This window comes from Halichoerus grypus, chromosome 2, assembly GCF_964656455.1.
Source record: "Halichoerus grypus chromosome 2, mHalGry1.hap1.1, whole genome shotgun sequence".
NCBI classification, from domain to species: Eukaryota; Metazoa; Chordata; class Mammalia; order Carnivora; family Phocidae; genus Halichoerus; species Halichoerus grypus.
In genome coordinates, this window is record NC_135713.1 from 33,663,643 (window position 1) to 33,690,832 (window position 27,190).

A 27,190-nucleotide genomic window follows, 5' to 3' on the forward strand; every position below is an offset into this window, starting at 1 on the left:
CCTAGCACAGCGTTGGCTCTAAATAAGTGTCTGTTGAAATAATGATTACACTCACTCCTGCATATAGCCAGCTATTTGAGTCTTCCCCTAATTCCCCACTCTGTTTTCTTCTGAGAAAAAAGGAAATCTCAACCGGTTATCCTCCGAAAGCATTTTTTTTCCCAGATGAATGAGTGAATGACCCATCCAAGTGAGGCTGATTGTAAGTCACCGGCCTCTTTAAGCGCGGGGCTTGGGAGTGGAGAGCTGTAGTAATAGCATCATGTGTAAATAATCGGAGTAGATCCAGGTTCTGAGCCCAGCAAACACGTGCTGCCTGCCGAGCGTGGAGAGGGCGGGCACCCGGGAGGAAGGTCCCAGGCGGCCGGAACGTGCTCGCGCCCGTGGCCGCCGCCCGCGGCGCGGCCGCCCGGGTCCCGGAGCGAGTGCACGTGCGCCGGCCAGACCCAGTGGAGGCAGTGTCCGGGCACTCGCGAGGAAATGGAGGGCGAGGCGCTGTTTAGGGGTAGGAAACAGTGTGGGTTGAGTTTCGCCCCGAGAGGGGAGAGCGAGGAAGGAGAGGCTCTGAGGGCCAGAGAGGAGACAGGGAGCATCACGAGCTAGGTAAGGCTGGCCGACCTAAAGCTTGGGAGGAAAGGGGGCGGGGCTGGAGGAGTCGCCGAATAAAAGCGCACCCGGATCGCGTTGCGCGCTTATTCCGAAGTCCGGGTCGGAAGCACTCACACTTGGATCCCCGCGGTAGGGGGTGGGTGGAGAGGCGGTGATTTAGGATCCCCGCCCCGGGTACGGCCTGGCTCAGAGCTGGCCCAGCTCCCCCTTTGCCGGATTTTCTCCTCCTCGCGGTAGCGGCCGCGGCCTCACCATCGCCCATGTCAAACCCCTCGGTAGACTCCGCCCGCCACTAGTGGGGGCGGGTGGGGTTGTGGCCCGTTTTCTCAGTGGTCGACGCTTGGTCGGCGTCAGCCGGAGCCCAGCGCGGTGACGCGGCACGTCGACGTAAGTGACGCGCAGGCTCGGGCCGCTCCTCCTTCCCTGAGTGAGTGCCGGCCCGGTCGGGGCGGGGGAGAAGAGGGAGGGCGGGGGAGGGAGAGGCGACCCGGGAGTCGTTGTGGGCCGCGGGCCGGACCGGGTCCCGGGGCGGCGGGAGCCAGGGCCTGGCAGAAGGGCTTGGCGGGCCGTTAGAGGGCCGCCACGGCTGTCGGGTCCCTTCCTCTGCCGGACTTGCGCGCCCCGGCGCCCGGAGCCACCGGCGCTCTGCCCACCCCGCTTCAGCTCGCGTCTCCCGACTCCAATTAGGTCAGGCTCGGAGTCCCGCGGCCGCGGCTCCGGCCCCCAACGCGCGGCGGCCACCCGGCTCGCCTTTCTTTCTTCCCTAGCCTTCCTCTCCTCTTGCCTCACCCTCCCCCCTTCTTTTCACGTAGCTGGGGTTTTGTTTTTTGTTGTTTTAAGCTTTAGGGGTTTTGTGCCTCAGCCCGAGCTCATGGGTGTACATTATCATGCTCCTCTTTTGTAGAGCAACCCGACGGCCATGGAGGCCGAAGAGACGATGGAATGCCTTCAGGAGTTCCCGGAACATCATAAAATGATCCTGGACCGATTGAATGAACAGCGGGAGCAGGATCGGTTTACTGACATCACCCTGATTGTCGACGGTGGGTAGGGTGGTGGGTAGAGCAGCGAATTTGTGGCTTCCGTTCTTATCTCCCCTTCCCCCACCCGCCTTTTATACCCACCCTCTATGGCTTGTGCCTTTTGAGTGTGCGCTGGGACCTGGGTGGGGGACTTGTCAGTGTCCACTCACGTAGACCATGTTGCAGAAGGCTAGTTGGCTAGTCACGCTTTCAACATAATCATCGCATCTTAACTTTTTTGCAGCCTTTTTTAAGTTTTCCCATTGCACACTGGAGTGCAAGATGATGGTTTTGGAGATAGGGAGGATATCTCTAAATGTTTGGATAATAGCCTTCTATTCATAAGCTGCTTTGAGGAGCCTTTCACAGCAATCATTTGGGAAGTGTTGATTCTTTCTAGTTTCCCAGATGGTCTTGGAGGGAGAATGTGAGATTCCTTTGCAGCACTGGTACCCTCTTTGGGAAGCCAAATCAAATGGGGTCTTTACCAGTATTAGGAGTTGTCATTATAATGGAGGCAAACGCAGCTTGGGTAACTTTTCTATTTAGTGAAAATAGGCATCTCAAGGCAGGCTATTCTTTATTATAGATTTGCTGCATTGTAGGTCTGCTGCTTCCAAATATTAGGCATGTTAACATGTTTTCCATAGCAGATACATCCAACTTTATGCTTATTCTATGGCGTTTTCTTCTCTCTTTCCAAATGATGTATGTAACATTTTGGGTTGTGTTTATATTTAGCAGTTTTAAATGAATAGGATATACCTTTGACTCTTTAAGTGGTAAGAAGCTCTGTACCTCTTCTAGTTTTGTAAACTGGCTTTTATAAAACTGACTTAATAAGGTCTTTGAGGTAAAGATCTGGCTTTGTGTCTAATTAAGATTGAAATTTGTCAAGATAGCCGCTAAGAACATTCTAACTTTAGTTCAGTAATTTATATAGTCTTATGATTATATTATGGAGAAAGGTCTACTTTATATAATTTCCTACTTTGTTTTTTGGTTTTACTTTTGATTTTTGAATATATGTGATACTCTTTTTTTTTTTTCTTTTTTTTTCTTTTTAATCTAGGACACCATTTTAAGGCCCACAAGGCTGTTTTGGCTGCTTGCAGTAAGTTCTTCTACAAATTCTTTCAGGAGTTTACTCAGGAACCTTTGGTGGAGATAGAAGGTAAATGCTTGTTTTAAATACAATACTTAGCGAACATTTTAATTGATGAAGAAGTGTTAGTTAATTTAGCAAGATACCATGGGAAATAGGCATCAGTGGTTCCTATTAGGTGACTGGATAAATTGTTCTTTTGACACTTGAGAATTCTTACTTTCAGTAAAGTGCTTCGTAAAATGATCTGTCAGGAAAAACTCTTACATTAGATGGTAGCTGTTGGTCTCTTAAAGGAGTCTCTTCCACTTCTAAAACCAGTGGTCACTGTCTTTTGAAAACATGTATTAAAAGTGAATTCCCATCTTTGTTCAGTGGGCTAAAGTTTCAGACTGATGGGTTACAGTGGAAGCTGCAGGTTACAGTAGAAGGTTCTTTACTAGCAGAGGTACATATGACATGCACAAAATGAAGTGGGCTGCCACAATACGGAAAAGGCTAGGAAAGATGAACTGAAGTAGCATTCAGAAGTTCTAGCGGATAGAGTCTGGGATGGAAGGAATCATTCAATAGATGCTGCCTTAAAGTAGAAAGCGATTTTTGTACTTGCTTGACTTTTATAATAATAGCTTCCCAAGTGCCAGCTATAGTGCTATGCAGTTTGTGTGCCTTTTCTGGGATTTACAGCAATCGTTTGAAGTAAGTGGTATTATTTCCAATTTACACATCAGGGAACAGGCTGTAAATGGTTACATGCTCAGTGTTGTCCAGCTAGCAAGGGATTCATTTTGTACTATTAATTACTATGCTTTTGTCTTATACTGCTACATTACCTACACCTCCCTGTCATCCAAAACTATAGGAAATAAATAAGCTTGCCTAAGTAAATACAGAATTTTAGTTCTTTCAGTGTTCTTGAGTTTTGGTTTTGTATCTTTTTCATGGTGTATGTATTCTTTGTTATGAATGAGTTTCCTAGAAACGCTATTCCCTTGGGGAAATTTGGTGCCCTGGGGAGTAAAGAAAATGAAAAAGTTAAGCATGTTCCTTTTTTGGGGGGGGGGGTCATTCTAGTTTATCTAGCATTCTGGCTGATATATCCGTAGATAATCTTTTCATTATCTGTGATGGACAGAGCCACAGGTATAATGGAAATCCACAAAGCTTACTAAAGTGAGAATCTAGCTGTCTATACGGTATTGGTTTCTATTACAGGGCAAGATTTCATCCATTCATTTACCTGAGGTACTGTGTGACACCAGGCAGGTAACTTTACTTCAGTTGCATATTTGCCTCCTCATCTGAAGAGTCCTCATTACTTTATAAGCTTGTAATGATTAATTGAAATAACATATGCAGAGTGCTGAGCATAGTGTTTGGTGCATTGTCAAAGCTTAATAAATTGGGGCTATTTGTCAAATTTTGAATACCTGTTACATGTTGTGTACTATACTAGACCCAGGAAATGAAGAATTGGTGAATAAGACAGCCCTTAAAGAATTTGCAAATTTAATCACAGATTAGCAACAGATATAGAAAGGAGTGCAAAAAGTGTTACAGAGACTTTTATTGTGGAATGGTATAGCTGAGGGGAGAGAATGAGTAGTTTAGTCCACCTTAGAGAGGGAAGATTTCAAAGAGGAGTTGACTTCTGCTTTTTAAGCAGAATCTTAAACAGTCAATAAGTGGCACAGGCTAGAATATGCTTTGCTTTTGGAGCAAGGAGTATACCTGGAGAAGTAGGGTCTTCTAAAGACTAACCACCTTGAGATTGTTTCTTGTGCCTTTTAATACCTCTGACCTACTGTCTCCATTATAGTATAGCACATACAAACCTTTAGTATTTAATATAGACAAATGAGAAAACAGAATGTAAGAACATTTCTGTTTTTGTTATTTGCCAGATTCAGGTTTAAAAAATCAATGTGGTTCAGTGTTTTCTTAAGCCATTAACTTTGGGATCACTGTACAACCTGTCTAGGTCACCTGGCTATTGAGAAAGCCCTGGGCATGTAATTCGAAAACCTGAGTTTTCTTTACTGTTGTCAGTTGTATAAGCTTGAACATGTTGGCTTCCTTTTTTTTTTCTTTTAAATCTGTAAGATACGTCAAGTAATTTTGTATTATGTCATGAGCATTTTGAATATAATGACAGTCTGTGTTAAAGTCCTTTGTTTTGTTGATTTTGGTTTGTTTTGTTTCTAGCAGGCAGTCAACCTGCTTTAGGTTCAGACTGCCTTATGTGGATTGTGGATGCAATTCCAATTTAGTTTTCAAAACTTTTGTTGTGGTGTTCAGGTCCCAGGTGTGCCGAGCTGGGTGGTAGACCGCATCATAGTGCGGTACTCAAACCCTTTGCTGTGCTACCTCAGCTCAGTTCTTCACATGTGTAAGTTGGTGGCTAGAGCAAGACTTCATTCACAGAGGACCTTCTTCTAGTTCCCTCTTCTGACTTCTGCACTTTAGCTCCTAGGAGCAACTTTCCCTGATCGTCTGGCTAGAAAACTGGGGTTTTAGCGTCCCTGTGCTGTCCTATGCTTCCCACAGTGGGATCTGTTTCCTAGACAAAGCGATGAGAGGAAAAAAATAAGATTTCTCTCCATGCTCTTCAGATCATCGTCTATTTCCTAGTTCTCTGTCAGAAAGAAAAACTTTCTCTCAGAATTTAGTGCCTGCTTGGTGGCCACCAGCACAGGTGTGCAGCATCAGAACTGGAACTTGCTTTGAGGCAGGGCTGAGAGGAGTAATAACCAAGGATTTCCCGCCCCACTCATACTCTACATTCCCTTTCCTGGTTCTCTAGCCAGAAAGAGTTTCTTAGGCTTTTTTGTCTGTTCCTCCTACCCAGAAATGGGATTTGGGCTGTCTTCAAGTCTAAGCTGGGATATATTTGAGGAAAAATAAAAACGCAGGAAACTCACTGCTGTTCTTTGAGTTTTGATTTCTCTCCCCAGCATGCTTGCTTCTGTTTATCTTTCAGAATCCTTATATATTTGCTTTATGTATTCTTCCCAGGATTTATGATTGTAAGCGGTGGACAAGATGGAGTATGGAGTGGTAGAGTGTGCTTTCTTCGTCTTAGCCAGAATTGGAAACCCCATCTGTAAAATATGAATAATGACCTCACTCTGTATATCTAGAATGCTGCCCTCTTTTGCTTCTTCCTAAGTGAAAAAAAGAAGATGCAGGTTAAGGTGTTCATATTAACGGTTTCTTTAGATACTCAGAAAAATTGTGTTCTCCTGCACACTTCTGTTATGAAAGGAGCAAGGGATTAATTAGAAAGTGGGCTGAGATTTGAAAGTTACCAGACTAGTCCTCATGGAGAATAATGTTTTTGCAACTGTGTATCATCTGTCACCACATCGCTTACCTGGTTAGGTGGTATCAGTTTGGTTCATGTTAGTTAATTAGGTCAGTGATTTATTCCTAGGACTAGTGCTGGACTGGCGACTTAAGAAGCACCCAAGATGCTTATAAAAAAAAGGTTCCCTATCCCAGTTTTGATTCTGGAGATCAGAGACCCATGCTTTTATTAAGTTTACAATGATTCTAATTAACCAAAATTGGGAACTAAGTCTACAGTTCCTTATTCAAATCCTTGGAGGCCAGATGTTTCTTGAAATTACAAATTTTCTAAGATAATGCAGTCTGTGTATTACATTACTCCCAAAGGGGTCTTAGGGTGACATCCTGTAACCAGATAATATTTTGGAAGAGTAGCATATTAATATTTACTCTAAATGGGATAAATAGTCCCATGTCAGTTCAAACCAAATTTTGCTGCCAAATTTATGGGAAAACTCCTGGTCTTAAGAGATTGGGGGACTTTGGGATTATGAATAAGAGATTGTGGGCCTGCAGTGAATGAAGTCATAGGTATTCAAACTCTTCCAAGCTGGAATGTTTCCTGCCATCATCTTACGTAAAAATCTTTATTTTGGACTTATGAGTTGGGCCATCTAGGGTTGATTCTAGTTTTCATCACTTAAGTAACTTGCCAAAGTCACGGTTATTAATTTTTCTGTGCCTCAGTTTTCCTATCTGTAAAATGGAGATTACAATAAAGTTCTCCATAGGATTGTTATGTTAATACTTGTGAGGTGTTTGGAGTCATGCTTGATATTTGCAGTATTACATGTGTGTGTTTGATTAAAAATCAAAATCTTATTCAAGAAAAATTTACATGTTTTTAGAAAGGACTTTTGTTGCACTTTTAAATATTTGGTTAAAAACTCCTTAAAAAATTTTTTTAGTTACTCTCATATAATAAAGAATAACATGGTCAAAAGATAACCAGGAGAATAAAGATTTAGGGGACTCAAAGTAACCTTCAAAGAATCCAGTTATTTTTAGTTTGCTTATGCAGGTGTATAAAGTGCCTAGGAAGAACATAAAAGCATTTTTGTATTTGCAGTTGTGTATATTGTGTGCAGTTTGGACATGGGCATTTCTTAGTGTAAAAATTCTATGTTAAAAATAGTTTTCTTCTGGGGTGCCTGTCTGCCTCAGTCGGTGCAGCAGGGTTGTGGGTTCAAACCCCAAGTTGGGTGTAGAGAGTACTTAAAAATCTTTTAAAAATAAATAAAGTAGTTTTTCTTTGTTTCAGTAGATTTTTGTAGCCTTGCATTAGCAGATTGAAATAATATATAGCATTGAAGAGCACAAAGAAATAGAGTATCTTTTGGGCCAAAATTTAAACATAAAACTTGTAAAGAAAAGTTGGAATTGTGGAAGCTTAATTTTGAAAGTGACTTTAGCTCTTATTCATTCCTATTTTGTGTGTCTGCATCTTAGGGAGCATTGTGTTAGATACTGTGAGGTGAGTGTACAGAAACAATCATTTCCCTCAAGTAGCTTAGAGTCAAGAGATGCCCATGAGTTGTAATTGTCAGAACAAGTACAGAGTTCAGCCGGGGGGGTGGGGAGGAGCATTAAAGAAAGTCTCATTAAGTATGTGGCATTAGAATTGGGCCTTCAAGGGTGCTGGGATTTGTACAGAGATAAAGTGATTAAGCATTCAGGAAGGAGGGTAAATATTAATAAAGGCAAGGAAGCTTTAGAAGTGAAGGGTTTGAAGATCAGTATATAGTATGGGATTAATAGAGTTCAAAATTTGGAAGGGAAAAATAGTGGTAAATAGAAAAATAATGTGAAGTACCTTGAAATAAAGGCAGAGTGGTATGGAACTTTATTTGCTGAGCTGTGGAAAGCCCTTGAAGATTTGGAGCTGAGTTGATGCAGAGATCCCTGGCAGGAAAGTAGCCTGTCTGACCTGTAACAACCCATTCGTATGTTTGAGTGGTAGGTTTTACTGTCATAAGGGCCTTAGAAATTTTTGGGAAAGATCTTAAAATAGTTTGGTAGTTACTGCTGGAACTTGGTACAGTCTTACTGTACCGTTAATGAGAATTCCACCAGGAAATAATTTTCCAAAATTCAGATACTAATCAGGTTTCAAACACTGAGCTTTTTTTTCTTTACTAATGTTAGAAGATTGGGAATCAACATGCATATTTGCTAATGCACATCTTTTTTTACAGGTGTTAGTAAAATGGCCTTCCGTCATTTAATTGAGTTCACATATACAGCAAAATTAATGATACAAGGAGAAGAAGAAGCCAATGATGTATGGAAAGCAGCAGAGTTTCTACAAATGCTAGAAGCTATCAAAGCCCTTGAAGTCAGGTAATTACTTGCCCAGCGACACACAGATAGTTATATTCAGTCACGTACACCTTGTTAGTCAAGATTTTATTATATGTGTTATGCCATAAAGAACTGACATTTTAAAATTAAGAATATTTAAGGATCTATAAAATTCTGGATACTGATTGCTCTTTCTCCCACACTTGATTTCTTTTCTTCTTTTTTTTTTTTTTTAAGATTTTATTTATGTATTTGACAGAGACACAGCGAGAGAGGGAACACAAGCAGGGGGAGTGGGAGAGGGAGAAGCAGGCTTCCCGCCGAGGAGGGTGCCCAATGTGGGGCTCGATCCCAGGACCCTGGGATTATGACCTGAGCCGAAGGCAGACGCTTAACAACTGAGCCACCCAGGCACCCCACCCACACTTGATTTCTTGTTCTTATGTTAAAAACTGCTAAGGATAACTAAAGTAGTATGTTTTGTACCTGGTAAAATAAGGAGGACTAGGCAGCATTTAAAGGAGTTGTTTGTGTCCCCGTAAACTGTTTTGTTGGATTTGAGTTGTTAATTGCACCAAGCCATACTCTAAAAAGGGTTTGGCTTACCAAGATTAACCTAGTACTGTTTAAAAGTAAGTGAGGAAATGGATGAAGATTAATAGACCAGATGGGGGCGATGATCAGTGAAGTTAGAAATATGGTAGCCAGTATGCATGCCATTTAAGTCTGTATACTTGCTAGATGAGCTAAATCTAGCTCTGAACTCTGAAGCACCTAGTGCAAAGAAAAAGGAAAGAAAAATCCTAAGTTACATTATTCATGGTTATGAGAACAAACCCGTTGCTTAGGAGCCGTTCTTGGTATTAAGACACAAAATTTCTCATAGAAAGTATTAAGAAAACATTAAATGATATAACAAATAAAGACTTCCAACATCTTGCGTAAAGAATAGTGGTACTGTAATATAGTGACTGAGAACAAGAGCTCTGGAGTCTGTTTGCCTGGATAATATCCTAGCTCTACCACTGTGTGGCCTTTATGAAGTTACTCGACCTGTCAGCAGCTTGGCTTCCTCATCCGTCAAATGGGGATAATGGTACTTTCTACATAGGATTGCTTGTGAGGGTTGAATGAATTAATGCATCTAAAGTATTTAGCATGGTGTCTGGCATATAGTACTCTAAATGTGAACTGGTCTTATAATTATCTCCTGGCTCTGTTTCTTTCTTTTTTTTTTCTTTAAAGATTTTATTTATTTGACAGAGAGACACAGCGAGAGAGGGAACACAGCAGGGGGAGTGGGAGAGGGAGAAGCAGGCTTCCTGCTGAGCGGGGAGCCCGATGCGGGGCTTGATCCCAGGACCCTGGGATCATGACCTGAGCCGAAGGCAGACGCTTAACGACTGAGCCACCCAGGTGCCCCAACCTGGCTCTGTTTCCTATCATGGCCTTAGTATAGGTCATTGCTGTAACACTAAAGTGCAGTTTGGTAAAATCAGTTGCAAATGGAGCAACATAATTTAGTCCAACTCATGGTGTGGTTCAGTCAGAAGATATAATTTAGAATAATTCTAAGAAATAATTGAACTATAATCATCCAAAAGTACCATTTCTCCATTTTAATTAGTTTGATGACAGAATTCGGGATTAAACCAAGAGCTTGATGTGTACGTATTCTCTAATGCCTAGTGCCTGGCACATAGTAAGTGTGTGGTACACATTTGTGAATGGATGGATGGGTGCATGCTGATGAAAACCAGGTCAGTACTCTCCTGTAGAGAGAGCTGAGACATGGGCAACAAAATCGAGGTGTGTTGAGGTTATATTATTATCTGATGATGTCATACCTTTTCAAAATGGAGGTAAAGAAAATACAGTATGGATGGGGCAACATCAGATTTGTGGTTAAATCCTGGATGAGAACCTTCTGGAAAAATGTTCTATCTGTGTGGTCCCCTTGCTGCTCGTAGTAGTGAGTAGTATATCACTATGGGGAGAGTCCTTGGCAGCAGAACAGTGGAACTTCTTCTGACAATACCCTAGGTTGGATTTGGGAGGGTTAGGAATTGAGTTCATGTGTATAGTCATTGGGAGATGAAGGTAAGAACAACTGGGCACAGCTGTTTTCCCAAGCCTATTTATTTAGAACCTTTTAGAAGATTTATTATTATAACACAGTAATTACAACCATAAGTGAGTGCTTTTTAGAGTAATGTGTTGAATTGTTTCTTGAACCAGTTAGGCATGCACTATACTCTGAAGAGTTCTTTACAAACAGGAAGACAGCAACATTATGTATTGGCTGTTTATAATGCAATTTAGGAATAAAAATTAATTTAGTTGTGGTTAAATTGGTTAAGGCAATTCTGTATTGAGATTATTATATAATATTTTGCAGATACAAAAGGTGAATTAGGTGCTCTTCTCACATTCGCAGTATGCAAGTATTTTTGGAATATAGTGTCAACTTTTTGAATGACACTGAGGAAAGTATGAGGACTTTATTTTGCTTTGCTGGAGTTCCATTATTGTTTATTCGAAACTGTAGGAGAGGGTTCTTGATATTTGATCGGAAGCAACAGTTGCCTTATAGATCTTTCCTCTCCAACCTGTTGAGGTGTAATTTACATGTAAAACAATTCACCAGATTAATACTGAGTTTGAATTTTGGCAGTTGTATACAGTGGTGTAATCACCACCATAATCAAGATAAGGGAACATTTCCATCATCCTGAGTTTTCTCATGACTCTAGTCAACCCTGATCCCCAGCCTCAGTTATCCATTGATTTGATCTTTATCACTATAGTTGTATTTTATTTAGGATGTCATATAAATGCACTCCTACAGTGTAGTCTTTGTGTTTGACGTTTTGCATTTAGCATTTTGTTTTAGAGATTTGTCAGTGTTGTTGTGGGTATTACTATTTCGTTCCCTTTTATTACCAAGTAGTATTTCATTGTATGGCTGTACCACCTGTTGATGGTGTTTCCACCTATTACGAATAAAGTGGCTGTTCTTTCATTTCTCAGTAAATACCTAGGAGTGGAATAGCTGGGTTGTATAGTAGGTGTGTTTAATTTTTTTTAAGAAACTGCTAAACTGTTTTCCAAATTGTGCCATTTTACGTTCCAACTTGCAGTGTATGAGAGTTCCCATTGCTCCACAGCCTTGCTAATTCTTGGTATGATCAGGCCTTTTTATTTTAGCTGTGCTAGTAGGTATATAGTGGTTTTAATTTGCATTTCCCTTACAGCTAATGGTGAGTATTATTTCATGTGCTTTTTTGCCATGTGTTTATCTTCTTTGGCAAGGTGTCTAGATTTTTTGCCCATTTTTAAATTGGGTTATTGTCAAGAACTGTGAAGGGTCTGAGATTTTATCCTATTTGCAAGCTGTAAGTTGGCCTGCCAGTTTTTTTGGATGCTGGCAGAAGACAGGAGGAGACTCCTGAGTCAGAGAGAAGGGACTTCATTTCTTTCACAGCATAAGGAGCAGCATGAGCTCCATGTTCATATCAATTTTTCTTTCCCTCCTCAGCCCCCACCCAAATCCCTCAGGGGTGACAACAGTGGCCTAGGTGTGTGCTGTACTCACAGTGGTTTGCATCACATTTGAGGAAACAAGTTTTTTTATAATGAGCTGCAAGCAAACCTGGCCGGAGGGGCCATTATCTTTATTATACTGGGTAATAAATGAACCTATCCTCCACTTGAGAAGACAAGCATTCTCTTCTAAGGCTATTTGCTATGCAGACAACCTTGAAAAGATCCAGAACAAAGGTATCTTTGTTTATAAGACCTATAGAAACATGAGGGATCCGTGGAGAGTTATCTTCCAACAGTATCCTTGTTTCTACATTATTTTAGCTTCTGGTAAATTTTTCCACGAGTATACTACTCTATGACCACTCTCATTAATCTGATCAATAGGGACTGGGTCCTAATCCATTCAGTTTTTTTTCACACTGGATTTAATTAAGGCAACTATAAACAGAACTTGAAGCAGGAGGATGTGGCCACCCTGCAGTGCTGAGTTTAACCATCCACTCACTCCCCTAAGGTCCTGGACTCAACCAACTGAATAAATTCCTAGAAAGCCAGGTAGTTTTTATCTTTAGTCTCTGTGTTGACTTTTCCACTTAGCTTTAAGCATTAATCCAAGTATAGCAAGATCTTTTAGCACTTGCACAGTCTCTGCATTGGCCCACTGGGAGGAAGTCTAGGGCAAGTCTATCATCCATAATAACCCTAACCAGTGATTTGAGGCTGACATGAATGACTTCCAGGACCCAAGTGGTATCATTGATCACATAGGCTTAAGTGAGGCACAAATTTTGTATCACCTTTTTAATTTGGATGATTCCCATTGTAGGGAAAACTACCCATGGAGCACACATAAATAACAAGTCAGTTATTTTTCTAGGAAACTCCCCCAAGTACCCAAAAGTTGCCTTGTTTTGGAGAGAGCATCACTCCAGTCATCTGAGAACTAAACTGATCTATTTGTGGTGTTTCCTTAAAAACTAGATGATCTCTTCTACCCACCCATGAAGTGCAAGTCATCATACTTTTAGGGAGGGAAGTTAGTACCTGGCTCTCATACGAGAAGTATGGTCCCTGGGGCATATAGGTGGGTCGGAAAGAAAGTGTTGTTCACAATTGTGTGTACCCTAGAGTAGGACCTTCATCATTCAGGGGCACAAGCCTCAAATGTGGCTTCCCCCTTTCCCTGATTGAAGCTGGTCCTTGTTTTTTGGAGGGATTGTCTGAGGGCAGTCAGCTCAAACTATTCTGTTTGTCATGCGCACCTGAATGCCAGTTGAGTGGTAAATATCCACCTCATGAACTGAGCCTCAGCTTTGGGAACAGTAGTGGGGCAGATATGGAACATGTAGGAGCTTGGCCATCCCCTGCTGTTTCCAAAAGACTTCTTGGTATAGTTAAGGGAAATGATCATCAAATCATGGTCAGAGTCATTGGGCAGGGGAGGACAGATCCAGCAGTTGATTTAAAGTTGCTTGTAACAGTTTGGGAGAGCTGCATCAGAGCATTTTCCTACAGAGGAAGGCTATAGGGGCAGTTCTAAAGGACAAAGACCATTAATCCCTTCCTCCCCCATACCTCCTGGAGTCTTAAGATTTTTTTTCTTTTCAGGTGTCAGGGTTGTTGCTCTCCCTTCACCTCCATAGAATCAAAGGCATTTTCATGAAACTTAGAGACCCATTGTATCTCCCACTTTGACTCACAAGGGCCACTTTTTTTTTTTTTTTTTTTAAGATTTTTATTTATTTATTTAGAGAAAGCCAAGCAAGCATGAGCTGGGAGAGGTGCTGAGGGGGAGGGAGAGGGATAAGCAGACTCTGCGCTGGATCTCAGGACCCTGAGATCATGACCTGAGCCAAAACCAAGAGCCAGACACTAAACCGAATGAGCCACCCAGGCGCCCCACAAGGGCCACTCTTAAGTGTACCTGGCAAGCAGTATATTCAACCAAGTGGTCATTATTTTTAGGATCTAAGATGATGTCAGTTCAATAAGAAAGTCCAGATGACTGAACTGGAATTAAGTTTGAATCTGCTAAGCCCACTTGAGACTGGGCTGTCACCTGGAAGAGACACCAGCCAGGCTGTGCCAGGGTTGCCATTGCAAGGGAAGGAAAAGGATTGTGTCTGAGAATGGTTAGGGCAGAATTCAAACTTTCCAATTTGGTTTCTATAACTTCCCACCCATTTTGTCTTGATCATTATCCAGGAAGCAGAGAAGAGATGGTTCTTTTCTGGGGACAGCTGAATTCGATGACCAAACTGCCTTACTCAGATTTTTGGACAAAGAGGAGATAAGAGAAGTAGAGTCAGAAATCTTCCTAAGTCAGTATTGAAGGAGGCTTTTGCAGTGCTCTACATTATCTATATCTGTGCATGGTAGGGAGCTTGCAGGGTTCGTCAATACCTTGGCTGTCAGCCAATTATCGAGTAGCTTTAGGCACAGAAAGATCAGACTGCAGATGATTCAGACAGCTAAACATATGACACAGATTAGTCTCAAGGGCACAGTGGTGTGGCCAGAACCAGCAGATCAGTCTGAAACAGCGGCACTGCATCCTTAAAAAGTGTCAGCAGTGGTGAGACAGTATGGATAGCCCTGGGATGGCGTCAAAGGTCCAGTGTAGTCAGTCTTTAGGAACAGTCAGAGACAATGCGCAGTGTAGCCTCCTTCACCACGAGACAAATAGGCCAGCTTTTTTTTTTTTTTTTTTTTTAAAGATTTTATTTATTTATTCATTAGAGACAGAGAGAGAGAAGCAGAGGGAGAAGCAGGCTCCCAAGGAGCAGGGAGCCCGATGTGGGACTCGATCCCAGGACCCTGAGATCATGACCTGAGCCGAAGGCAGACGCTTAACCATCTGAGCCACCCAGGCGCCCCAAATAGGCCAGCTTTTGGCAGGTGTCACATGTCTAGCATCCAGTGGCAATTTGTATATCAGAAGCATAAGGTCCTTTACTTTATGCTGTCTGTGATGGTGGATATGTCAGCATGTTCAGAATAACACTGGATCTAGGGGTCAGTGATGGAAGTCTAGGCAATGCAGGCTTGATCAGCAGCTTCATTCTGGTTAGTATCATTAGAGAACAGGCCCTAACCATGGGCATCTGAATCAGTGATCCAAATAGTTTGATCAGCAACTGCTATTTGTTTCCACAGTTGTGGTCCTGAGAATAGATGTCTTTAATCTGCCAAGATTTCCAGCTCTTCCAAACAGCTGGGTCATTGGCAGCAGCCCAGGAGTCAATAAAATATAATATGGTTCATTGTGTAGAATGTCATCCAGGGCTATGAAGAAAACTTCTGAGTTCTGCCCTCTGAGCACAGGGACCACATCCACTTCTGGTTTTGTGTAGTTGGTGCTAAAGCTGAGCATTTGCAGCAGCCCAGGGAACAACATCAGTCTTGAGTTTAGCCAAACCATCGGTGAATCAAAGACCTCATTGATCTAGTGGCTTTCTTTGGGCAACAGAGTTGGGGGAGCTACCATTTTTTTCATGGTAAAGCCAAGAGGTCAACTGCTTTCTTGAGTGTCTTTTTTTTTTTTTTAAGATTTATTTTAGAGCAAGCGAGGGAGTGGGGGGAAGGGGCAGAGGGAGGAGGAGAGAGAATCTTAAGGAGACTCCCTGCTGAGTACGGAGCCCGACTCGGGGCTCCATCCCACGACCGTGAGATCATGACCTGTGCTGAAACCAAGAGTCAGACTTTCAACTGACTGAGCCACCCATGTATGTGCTCCTTGAGTGTTTTATTTCTATTTGAGAAGTGAGACTTGGTGGGCATGTTTTACCTTGCTAGTTGTGAAGTCTTAGTTGATGCACTCCCAAATGGCAATATCAGGCTACAGAGCCTCAAAACCTCAATGGATCAGGCATCAGTTTTAACAAGAGCCCAACAGCAAGCTAATCCTTTCTTCTCAAAGGGAGTGTACCTTGTAGATGTGTCAAGGGAATTGACAGGTACAAAACCCAAGGTGTACCTTGTGGGTGGAGCCTGACTCCTTTTGCCACAAGCTTTAATCTGCAAAAGCATCAGTCTCAAAGACTTCTAGTTCAAAGGGGCCATTAAGAGTTGTAGGGCCCCCAAAATAGAGAATGTGCCACAACTTGATGGGCAACTTCCAGTGCAACTTTTTGGTTGGAGCCGCACTTAAAAGATCTGGATTTTCAGATTAGCTGATATAAAGAAGAAAATAGAATGCCCAAGTAGGTACATGCTGTTTCCAGTACCCAAAAAGGTTCAATAAGATGCCGACCTCATCTTCATTAGGGAGAGGGAGGAGGTAAAGCAACATAGTTTTTCTTTTACTGCTGGAGGGACTGAGTGTTGTGAATCCACCGTACTTAGTCCCAAGAAACTTCACTTGATGAGCAGGCCTCTGAATTTTGTTGAGGGTTCATCAACACCTGCTCATGGAGATGTGCTAACATTGAGGTCAGGGCCTTTGAGACAGACTTCTAGCTTGCCATTCAGCAGGACATCAATATAGTGTAAACTTTAGACATCACAAGATAGAGACACTCGTGCTAAACCCTGACCAGCTGCTGGTGGCATCTGTCAGGGGGTTTCTTCCAGTAGCTCTTCTCTACCTGTGGCTCTTTCCATTTGGGACAGTCCATATCTGATATTTACAGAAGAGGGCAGTGTAAATGCCATACCAGTTCCTGCTGTACATTCAGATGTCAAAGCAACAATAGTATGTAGAATCAGCTGCACCCACAGGGTTAAGACAGCCTCCCTTTCCTGCTGTGAACCTTGCCCAAACCCCATTAGTTGAATGTGCCTCCTCTGCCCATGGTAGGGTGGTGAGTTGGACACCTGAATCTAACAGAGCCATGAAAGTTTGAGTTGCTCCCATTCCTGAGTTTCCCTCCGCATCCTTGGATGGGTATATGGTGTCTTCACTATACCCCTGGGGACTGGGAGGCCTTGGCTCCACCCCTAGTTATCTTCCTCCAAGCAGGTATGGGGGGAAGGAAGGTAGAAGGGGAAAAGATATGGAGGGAGAAAGTGACTCCATGCCGCTGAGCAAGGCATATTTACTTTTGGTTTCAAGCAGATGAAAGCTGCGTGTGGCTTGACTAAACATATCTCAGGTGTTTTCGGCCCATCAAAAGCCCTCTATCAGCCAGCAAGGTCATCATTACTGACACCATTTATTTCCGTTTTGGGGACCCCTTGATTCAGCTGCCTTGTCCACATTGCTTTTCAATTGGGGCTGTAAGATTTTTTTAAAGATTTATTTATTTATTTATTTATTTATTATTTATTTATTATTTAAGAGAAGGAGGGCAAGCACACAAGCAAGGGGAGGGGCAGAGGGAGAGGGAGAGAATCTTGAGCAGAGTCCCTGCTGAGCGCAGAGCCCAACATGGGGCTCAATCTCAGGACCCTGAGATGATAACCTGAGTGGAAATCCAAGAGTTGGATGCTTAACCCGCTAGGCCTCCCAGGGACCCCAGGGCCATAAGATTTATATGCCTTTTGGCTGACTCAGATGACTTGCACATTGGTGGCTTTGTAAAAAAGGGTGTACATTAATCCTGGACATTTGCTGCCCTGTTGTCATGATAACAACTCTTATGTTTTTACCTGATTTAACATAAAAGTTAGGGGGATTTTCAGGAGGCCTGACGATAAGAGTTTATATTGTTTTGGATTCTTTTCTCATTCTCCAGTGACTCATCTTCATCAGCATTATAAACCCAATTGGTGGGAAGATTTACTAGTCAGCCCCAAGAGCACCATAGCATCCTTATGGCAGCCAGGACATACTGCAGAAAAAAAACCCTGAGACCTTTTACAGTCCTCTCCACATGGATCTAAGGTGGACAAGGCAACACTGCAGGAGAGGCTGAGCCCTGTGATGGCCCAGGTGTTACCATTCTTCTTGATGAGCATCATGTTGCCCCCCTCATCTTTCTTTTCTTTTTTTTTAAAGATTTTATTTGACAGCACAAGCAGGCAGAGCGGCAGGGAGAGGGAGAAACAGGCTCCCCGCTGAGCAGGGAGCCTGATGCGGGGCTCGATCCCAGAACCCTGGGATCATGATCTGAGCCGAAGGCAGATGCTTAACAGACTGAGCCACCCTCATCTTTCACATGGACTAGCCAAAGTTCTAATGACTCCTTTCTGTTAGTAGCAGTTGCACATTATCCTCCTGTCACCCTTGGTTTAGGTAACTTGTCTGTAATGGGGCAAGACCATCTGTCTCTACCCCTGTCCCCACCATGAATCTTCGTTGTTTTGATGGGTTAAACTTAAGGCTGACCACGAGGTTGGCAGGGAAGTCCTCCCCCAACCCTGGGAGAGTTTGCAACACAAGGAAACCTTTAGCAGCTGTCCTTGAACTTACTGCCCAGTACTCATCCTACAACTTCCCAGTTTTTCCTCATTATAGGTGTTTCAGTTTTCTGAGGCTGCCATAACAAAGTACCACAAACTAGGTCCAACAGAAATTTATTGTCTCACAGTTCTGGAAGCTGGAAATCCTAAATCACAGTGTTGGCTGGGCCTTGCTCCCTCAGAAGGCTCTAGGGGAGGATCCTTCCCTTGCCTCTTCTAGCTTCTGCCAGCCCCAGGGGTTCCTTGGCTTGTGGCAGCATGACTCCAATTTTTGCCTCCCTCTTCATTCGTGTTGCTGTCTTCTGTCTCGTGTGTGCACGTGTCCAAATGTACCTCTCCTTATAAAGACAGTTATATTAGAGTAGGGTCCACTCTAATGACCTCATCTTAACTTGGTTACATCTTTGAAGACTGATTTCCAAATAAGGTTACATTCACAGGTATCAGGGGTCAGGCCTTCAACATATCTTTGAGGGACACAATTTAACTCATACAGTAGGCAATTAAATGGAAGACCATGCATTGCCCAGGTCAGCATTTTTGCTGCCAGCTCCAGTGGACTTCCTCACATCCCATTATTTGCTCCTTGGGGCCTCATTCTTTGTGTTCCAGAAAACCCTGTCTTTTTTTGGCATCCTTTCCTTGTTGCCAAAACCTGGCAAGAAGTGTGATGGAACTGAGATTTTACCCTATTTGCAAGCCAGCAAGTTATCCTACATAGTTTCATGGATGCTGATAGAAGATATGAGACTGTTAAGTCAGAAAGAGTTTACTTTTTGCACAGCAAGCAGCATGGGTTTTATATTTGTGCCAGTTTTCCCTTCTCCTCCAGAGGGGTGACATAGAGTGGCCCAGGTGAATGCTGTGCATCTAGTTGGTTTACATCACAGCTGAAGCATCTCCAGCTTATTAGGAAGCCCACATCTTAGGTAATGGGCTGGAAGCAAACCTGCCCAACCATCGCTCCAGAGGGAGCCATACTCTGTCTTTCCAGATTGCTGGCTGTACTGCAGATAGCCTTGAAGAGAGTCCAGAAGAAAAGCTGTCAGGACAGGAGACGTGCAGAAACATGAGACTCCCAACTATTGGGATAATTGTCTCCCAATAGTTGTCTTCTCTTATTGAGGGTATTGGATTGTGAGAAAACGTTTTATACTGTCTATATGGACCTTTGGCAGATATATTTGTGCACATGTTTTGTCCTGGTCTGTGGCGTGCCTTTTTGTTCTCTTTTATTTTGTTTGTGGCTTGCCTTTTTGTTAACTATTTCAAAGGGCAAAAGTTTTTTATTTTGATGAAATCTATCAATTTTTGCTATTGAGTTTTCTTCTTTTTGCATGCTATTTAAGAAATCTTTTAGTAACCCAATTTTACAAAGATTTTCTCCTACCTTTTTCTTGAAGTTAAATAGTTTTAGTTCTTATGTTAAAGTTTGTGGTCCATTTTGAAATAATTTTTGAGTGTATGATTGAAGAGTGGTGGTTGAGGTTTATTTTCTCCATATAAAGACCAGTTGTTCCATCACCACTCTTAAAAGTTCTTTCCTCCATTAAATTATCTTGGAACCTTTTTTTCAAAAATCAATTAAAAAAGTGGGTCTGTTTCTGGACTTTACTCTGTTCCATTAATCTTCATGTCTGTCACCAATACAGCTTTACAGTAAGTCTTCTGATCTTGGTTTTTGCTTTCCCATATAAATTTTACTATGAACTTATCAATTTCTTCCCAAAAGGATTTCCATTGGCTTTATAGATTTTTAAATCCATACGTTATGTATTTCAGGAACAAAGAAAACTCAGCTCCACTAGAGGAAAATACCACAGGAAAAAGTGAGGCAAAAAAAAGAAAGATTGCAGAAACTTCAAATGTTATCACTGAGTCATTGCCCTCTGCAGAATCAGAACCTGTTGAAATTGAGGTGGAGATTGCCGAAGGCACAATTGAAGTGGAAGATGAAGGCATCGAAACGTTGGAGGAAGTGGCTTCTGCCAAGCAGTCCATAAAGTACATTCAAAGCACAGGTTCCTCTGATGAATCCGCCCTGGCACTGTTGGCAGATATTACCAGCAAGTACCGTCAAGGTGATAGAAAAGGGCAGATAAAAGAAGAAGATGGTTGTGCATCTGACCCCACAAGCAAACAGGTAGAAGGTATTGAAATTGTGGAACTTCAGCTGTCACATGTGAAGGACTTGTTCCATTGTGAGAAATGTAACCGTTCATTTAAATTGTTTTACCATTTTAAGGAACACATGAAATCACACTCCACTGAGAGTTTCAAGTGTGAAATATGCAATAAAAGGTATCTTCGGGAGAGCGCATGGAAACAGCACCTCAACTGTTACCACCTCGAAGAAGGTGGAGTCAGTAAGAAGCAAAGAACTGGGAAAAAAATTCACATATGTCAATACTGTGAGAAACAGTTTGACCACTTTGGACATTTTAAAGAGCATCTTCGAAAACATACAGGTAATTAGCAAATCTTTTATGTTAAAAGTATATTTTTCCACATTCACTGCAAATCTGAGTGTCTAATCCTTTCTTTAAATGAGTTACCACAGAAGCCATCCCCCTGTATTTTCTAATATGCAGGCTGAGCTCACATTGTTCTCATGATACTAGTTTATTGAAATATTGATGCTTTAAAAGCAAAATCATATCAGTTTTGAAAGTAGTTGTTACTCTTACACCTTGCCAATTTTTGTGTTTTTAAAAGACATACACAAAACACAGTTTGTGATTATTTACTAAGGATCATAAATTATGAAATCCTAATTATAGAGAAACTTCACTGTTACTATTTTTATATTTCCTGTCTCTCGTTTATACATTACATAGATGTGTACATTTATGAACAATCACTGGCGTGTTTATACCTTTGCATACATTTGGTCACCTGTTTTAATCTGGTAGCTAGGTAGGCATATATGTTCATCTTCCCACACCTCTTCAAGAGCACACAGTGTCAGGACTGATGGACAGCCAGGAGATGAGAAAGCTAAAGCCTTTTACTGCCCTCCTCCTGGGAGCCCCTCTCAGGCATTCAGGAGACGTCCCAGGGAGTCTCACTTTGGGCCTCTGGTCCTTAGAGGCCTGCATCCATCCCCTATGCCTGTTTTTCCCCTGTCAGATTCTCTGTTTTTCCACTTCCCAAGCATTCTTTGCTAAGTCTCCTGTGTCACACACACGAGTTACCAGCTGTGACTTGAATCTTGTGTGTGGGGAGAGCAGTGGATACGGTGTGCTAAGTGTCAGACTCTGGACACTTGTTCCCAAGTTCTTCTGTGTGGTGGCTAAAGCTGTTTAAACTGTTTAATACAGTGAATACAACATAGATATTCCATACTATTTGGAGTCTTTGTCTTTGCTGGAGTTTGGAGAATTTCTAAGAAATTTTTTCATAGATCCTTTGCTGTCCTGAGCTGCTTGCTGCATACTGCTTGAAATTGAGGAAATGGGTAGATTCAGATAAATGGGGTATCCCTCACTTTTAAATGTTTGGTATCAATACTCAGGGACTGAATAAATGCTTGGTATCAATATTTAGTGGTTACATGAAAGAGAATCTCATACTTAAGTCTCCGTATGGATTTGAAAAGCTTTAGGGTACTAGTTTGGGTAACTAATAGGCGTTTATGAAATCTTTTGGGAAAATGCTTTCTGATTTTCAAACATATAGGAATATACCTATTGTATATTTAGAAACTGCGTATAGTAATAGTTTTTGGTCCTTAAATATTCATCTGTTTTAATGTAGATTAGTTTCGCAAAACACTTGCTATATCAGCAGCACATTAAATTAGTAAATAAATATTACTTGGTAACTAGTGTGCTTTGATAAGGGTTTCCAGTATCCTGACAGATAATCAGTCACTTCTATCTTCTAGTAATGTAAAAGTAGAAGCAATTGTCTTCCTTTTTTTTTTTTTTTTTTTTTACATTACCTGGTGACTTACCTGTTGAAAAACAGGCAACACAGACTATTTTAGAAGTTTTAAAATGTGCTTTCCACATCCTATCTTTTGTATTTTGGATTAAACAGCAGAATATAGAGCTAAAGTGTATTGTTGTATGTCTTTATAATTACGTGAGATAATTAAGCAGTTGCTACAAATTATAGAACTAGATGTCCATTGGAAAAACAGTTTAACACATAAAGCAAGCTGAACTTTTGTTGGCATTTAACCTCAATTAACCATACTAGTAATTAGTAACAAGATAGTTGCAGATGTGATAAGTGACTTGGTGAATTCAAGAGGAGCATAAGTAAGTAGTTTTAAATTGTGCTTATGTTAATAAAGAATGGATCATTTCTTGCTTATAACAAACTCAGGGTAAACATAAGGAAACAATCCCATTCCTGTTTCCTATTCTCAAAATTTTGCATACTTTTATTAGTTTAGCGGTTTGGTTTCTTCAGTGTTCTTAAAACATGCACTATAGTCTATGGCTTGATTTGCAAAATTTTGGTTGTTGTCCTCTGAATTATTTTGTTTCCATTTGGAAAATAGTAATGCCAACCTGCTGGGTCATGGAGATAAATGTTAAGAGTCCCTGCCTTCATGGAGCTTACCCTTGTGTTGGGGGAGACAAGCAGGCACAGTCACATGTGATGGGCTAAGGGCTGGTAGATGTCAGCACACAGTCTTATGGGAATGCCTGCCTGGGCTGTTTATTTATGATAGAAGAGACAGGGATGGTTTCCTGGAGCATTCACCCTATAATGACTCCCAAAGGAAAAGGAGTTAGCCAGGACATGGGCATTCCAGGTACAAGAAATGAAGCATGCACAGGCATAGAGGAAAGAGAGACAGACATGTTTGGAGCACTGCTGGTTACTATGGCTGGAGGATTGGGTCCAAGTAGAGGAATGACAGGAGATGTAGCTGGAAGAGTTAGGAAGGCTACCAAGTGGCACGCACTTAGGCATCATGGACAAGGGCAAGGGAGAGAAAGTGCTGGAAGATGAAGCCAAGATCACGTAGTTATTTTCATAAATGTTGTACATGAATTTGGATTTTATCTTGAAAGACTGAGTCATTTAAAGATGTTTAAACCAGGATCAGATTTATGTTTTAGAGGGATGACTGGCAGGATAGATTGGAGTGGGGTGAAACCTCTGAAGTCTAATTAGGAAGCTGTTGGAACAGTCTAAGCAAGAATGAAGAGTTGAGTAAAGGCAGTGATAGTGGAAGAGGGTTAGAGATGTGAATAAAGTAGGTAGAATCATCAGGATTTGGTGACCAGTGAAATATGGGAGTAAGTCTCAGCATTCTGGCTTGGGTGCCTACAGGATTGGAAGTTTATTAACTTATAGAAGGGTAAGCACTTTAGGGGTGGGAGGAGATATCAGACATATTGACAGATTTACCTATGGGACACCTAGTATGAGAGAGAACCTAAAGGTGATCTTTAACCATAACCATGTCTTCAAATGTTACCTGTTTCCCAGAGAGGAGGTATGGAATTAGAAAGAATGTGGGTCTGGAAATCAGAATTAGATTCCAGCTCCAGTTCTGTCATTTGCCAGTATGATGAACTTGACTGGTCACTTTATCTTCAGGCCTCTTTCCTCATCTGTGTAAAAATGGGTAATGATAACCTACTGTATAGGGTTGTGACAAATAAGAGAAAACAGTAAAATGAAGACTGTGCTGTCTACACATCTAAAGTAGAATTAACCTGTTGCTATTTCTAGATTTTATTGGACTTAACTAAGCTAATTTTTTAAATAGCAAAAGCTCAAATGACATAAAAGCTGAAATGACATACAATGATCAGTAGAGAGATTCAGTAGATCTCTCCAGAAGCAACTACTGCCATCATTTTCTTTATTTATCCTTCCCTATCTGTTCTTTGCATTTTTGAGTCACCACAGATGGACACACAGTTTTTTTGGGGAAAAAAACAATGGAGGCATGCAGTACAATGTCATGCCATTTCTCTTAAACTCTTTAAATATGTGAAAATTCAGGAATCTATACTTCCCTCCCCCTCCCCCCCACTGTGGCTGCATGGTGTTTCGGTGTATGGGTATGCCATAATTTACATATATATATATGTGTATATATATATATATATTTTATATATATATATATATTTTTTTTTTTTTTTTTAAGATTTTATTTATTCATTTGAGACAGAGAGAGAAAGAGCGTGCATGAGCAGGGGGAGAGGCAGAGGCAGAGGCAGAGGGAGAAGCAGGCTCCCCGCCGAGCCAGGAGCCTGATGTGGGGCTTGATCCCAGGACCCTGGGATCATGACCTGAGCCGAAGGCAGACGCTTAACCATCTGAGCCACCCAGGTGCCCCCATAATTTACCTATATTGATACACATTTAGGTTGTTGCTAGTCTTTTGCTATTACAGACTATGCTGTAATAAGCATACTTGTGCATATATCTTTGTGTATGTGTTCAAGAGCAGAATTGCCAAGTCAAACAATATGTACATTTTAAATCTTGGTATATATCATGAAATTACCATTTAAAGAAGCTATACCAATTTATAGTGAAAAAAATATGCACTACTAAAACCACAAAACTTTTTTATTTAGCAGTATCTCCCAATATTTGAGTTGAAAAGGAGTTTCTGTACCAACAGTAATTCTAGATCATAAGGTCTAATTTTTTCATCTCATGAACATTATACAAAAAATAAATTATTTTTTTTGTCAGGGAAAAAACACAGGGACACCTGGGTGGCTCAGTCGGTTGAACGTCTGCCTTTGGCTCAGTTCATGATCCCAGGGTCCTGGGATCGAGTCCCACATCGTGCTCCTTGCTCAGTGGGGAGCCTGCTTCTCCCTGTGCCTGCCGCTCCCTCTGCTTGTGCATGTACTCTCTCTCTGACAAATAAATAAAATCTTAAAAAAAGAAAAAACACAACTCAAAGTTAATTAACTAGTATGGGGGGTCACAACTAGGACCTCATCACTGGGGCCTGTTCTCTGCAAGCATCATGCTCTCCCTTGAATCCTCTCTCTCCTTCCTTTACTCTGACTCTACGTCAGTTAGCCTGCTAGTACTTCCATCCCTCTCCACCTAGCTTATTGCCCCATTTCTGACTTCTCTATCTTATCTTGTCCTCCTTGTATACAGCTTGAATCACTTTTTTTTGCATGCTAAGCATATTCCCTTGGCTTTTGAGCCCACTTGCTCTAAAAAAACCCTTTAAAAAATCCTGGAATTATTGTAGTCATTTGCCTCTCTGTACTCCCTACTGAGGACTTTTGAGGAAAAAATCATATCAGACCTTAAATTAGGCCTTTTGGTGTCTGATTTATATCTCTTTGCCAAAATTGCTATTCTAGACTACTTCAGTCCAATACTCAAGACCCTGCCCACACCCCACCCCAGCAGATGGTATATGTATCATCTGTCAAAACCCTCCATCCTCTTTACTTCCATGCCTTTTTGGAAGAATTTCTGTACTGTTTTCATTGACTTGCCTCTCATCCCCCATAGTCTGGCTTCTAACCCCACCACCATATCACTCACACTGTTCTCACTAGAATTAGTACAGTCTCCTGTTGTTGTCCTACCTGACATCTCTGTTCAGTTTGGCACTGTTTACTGCCCTCATCTTCCTGAAGTTTCTTGATTTCCCTCTCTTCTGCTTCTGGCTGTTTTGATTCTGTTGTCTTTGCTGCCTCGTTTACCTGGTGTTTTAACTTGCTGTTTCATTGAGTTCTGTCCTTGATTCTGTTATCACATAACATATTTAGAGTTTTAACCACATCAGAGGTTTTTATTACCACCTAAAGTAACTCCTAATCTGTGTATCAGTCCACCCTCTATTTGGCTTCAGATTAGTCCATATAGCTGTTTACCAGACTTTTCCACTTTGAGTACCTTCGAATCAACAGGTACATAACTAAATTTATAATCTTTCCTAACACACTTTCCGCTCCAAACCTACTTGGATTTCTGTGTTATTTATTCCGGTTGATATTCTAAGTCAGAGATCTGGGAGTCATTACTGATACCTTCCCTCCTTACTCCTCACCCACCATGTTGTTTTATACTTCTGTGCCTCTGCCTAGAATAAACTTCCCTCTTTCCTTCTCTTACTCCATTCCAGGCAGAATACTCTCCTCCTCCCGTGCTGCTGGAGTACATTTTCCATTGCCCTTTATTCTGAAACAGGCCTTCTACGGTACATTGCAGGTGCTCATTTCTATGTATTTCACCTTTGTAAAATACTCTGGCCTGTGGAGTTTTTTAAAAAGGACAGTTTATTCATCATCATCACCTAGCACATGGTCTGGCACGTAGTAAGTGCTCAAAAAATGCTTCTGGATGCATTTCCCCAAAATAGAGATTGATCTTGATTTTTACCTAAGGGAAAATAAACAGCTTTTTAAGAATAGCGAAAACATGAAACAGAACGCAGATCCAAATTTTATTTCTTCCTCAAAGCACAAATACAATTATAATAATTACTGAAAACTTATTATTTCCACCTTTAGGAGAGTCTTTTGGATGTGGTGGAAACGTCTGAATTATAAATTCAGATCTTCCTTTCAAGAAGGTGCTATTAGAATTAACCAAAAAGAAAAAACCTTACTTGCTTTTTCTGTTTTTCTTGATTTGTCAATATAATTTTTTTCTATTGTAATAGGTGAAAAACCTTTTGAATGTCCAAATTGTCATGAACGATTTGCTAGAAATAGCACCCTCAAATGTCACCTGACTGCGTGCCAAACTGGAATAGGGGCAAAAAAGGGAAGAAAGAAGCTTTATGAATGTCAGGTATGTGTGGGTGTATTCTGTCTTTAGCAAAGGAGTGGTCTGTGTTGGAAATCATTAAAAGTGAAGGGTAGCAGAGTATAGAGTAAAAGTATAGAGCTGATAGTTTGGAAATGAGAGTAAAGAACATCACGGTCTTGATTTTAGAAGGAAGATTAGAATAGGGTGT

At 41.5% G+C, this 27,190-nt stretch overlaps 1 protein-coding gene across 8 annotated transcripts in view; it reads left to right on the plus strand.

Moving 5' to 3' along the window:
• Window positions 1-357: 357 nt before the first annotated feature.
• ZNF131 (zinc finger protein 131) overlaps window positions 358-27,190 on the plus strand; it is a 29,112-nt gene continuing 2,279 nt past the window's right edge. The window contains exons 1-7 of one of the 8 annotated variants that reach the window (XM_078066696.1): window positions 358-603; window positions 1,514-1,652; window positions 2,704-2,805; window positions 8,280-8,424; window positions 20,056-20,416; window positions 20,519-20,741; window positions 26,894-27,024. In XM_078066696.1, the coding sequence (XP_077922822.1) occupies window positions 1,529-1,652; window positions 2,704-2,805; window positions 8,280-8,424; window positions 20,056-20,416; window positions 20,519-20,741; window positions 26,894-27,024 (1,086 nt within the window). In that variant the 5' untranslated portion in view covers window positions 358-603; window positions 1,514-1,528. Of the gene's footprint in view, window positions 604-695; window positions 1,037-1,067; window positions 1,297-1,513; window positions 1,653-2,703; window positions 2,806-3,951; window positions 4,003-8,279; window positions 8,425-20,055; window positions 20,742-26,893; window positions 27,025-27,190 lie in introns of those variants that run through there. The other 7 variants (XM_036067222.2, XM_036067224.2, XM_036067223.2 and 4 more) reach the window with 7 other exon arrangements.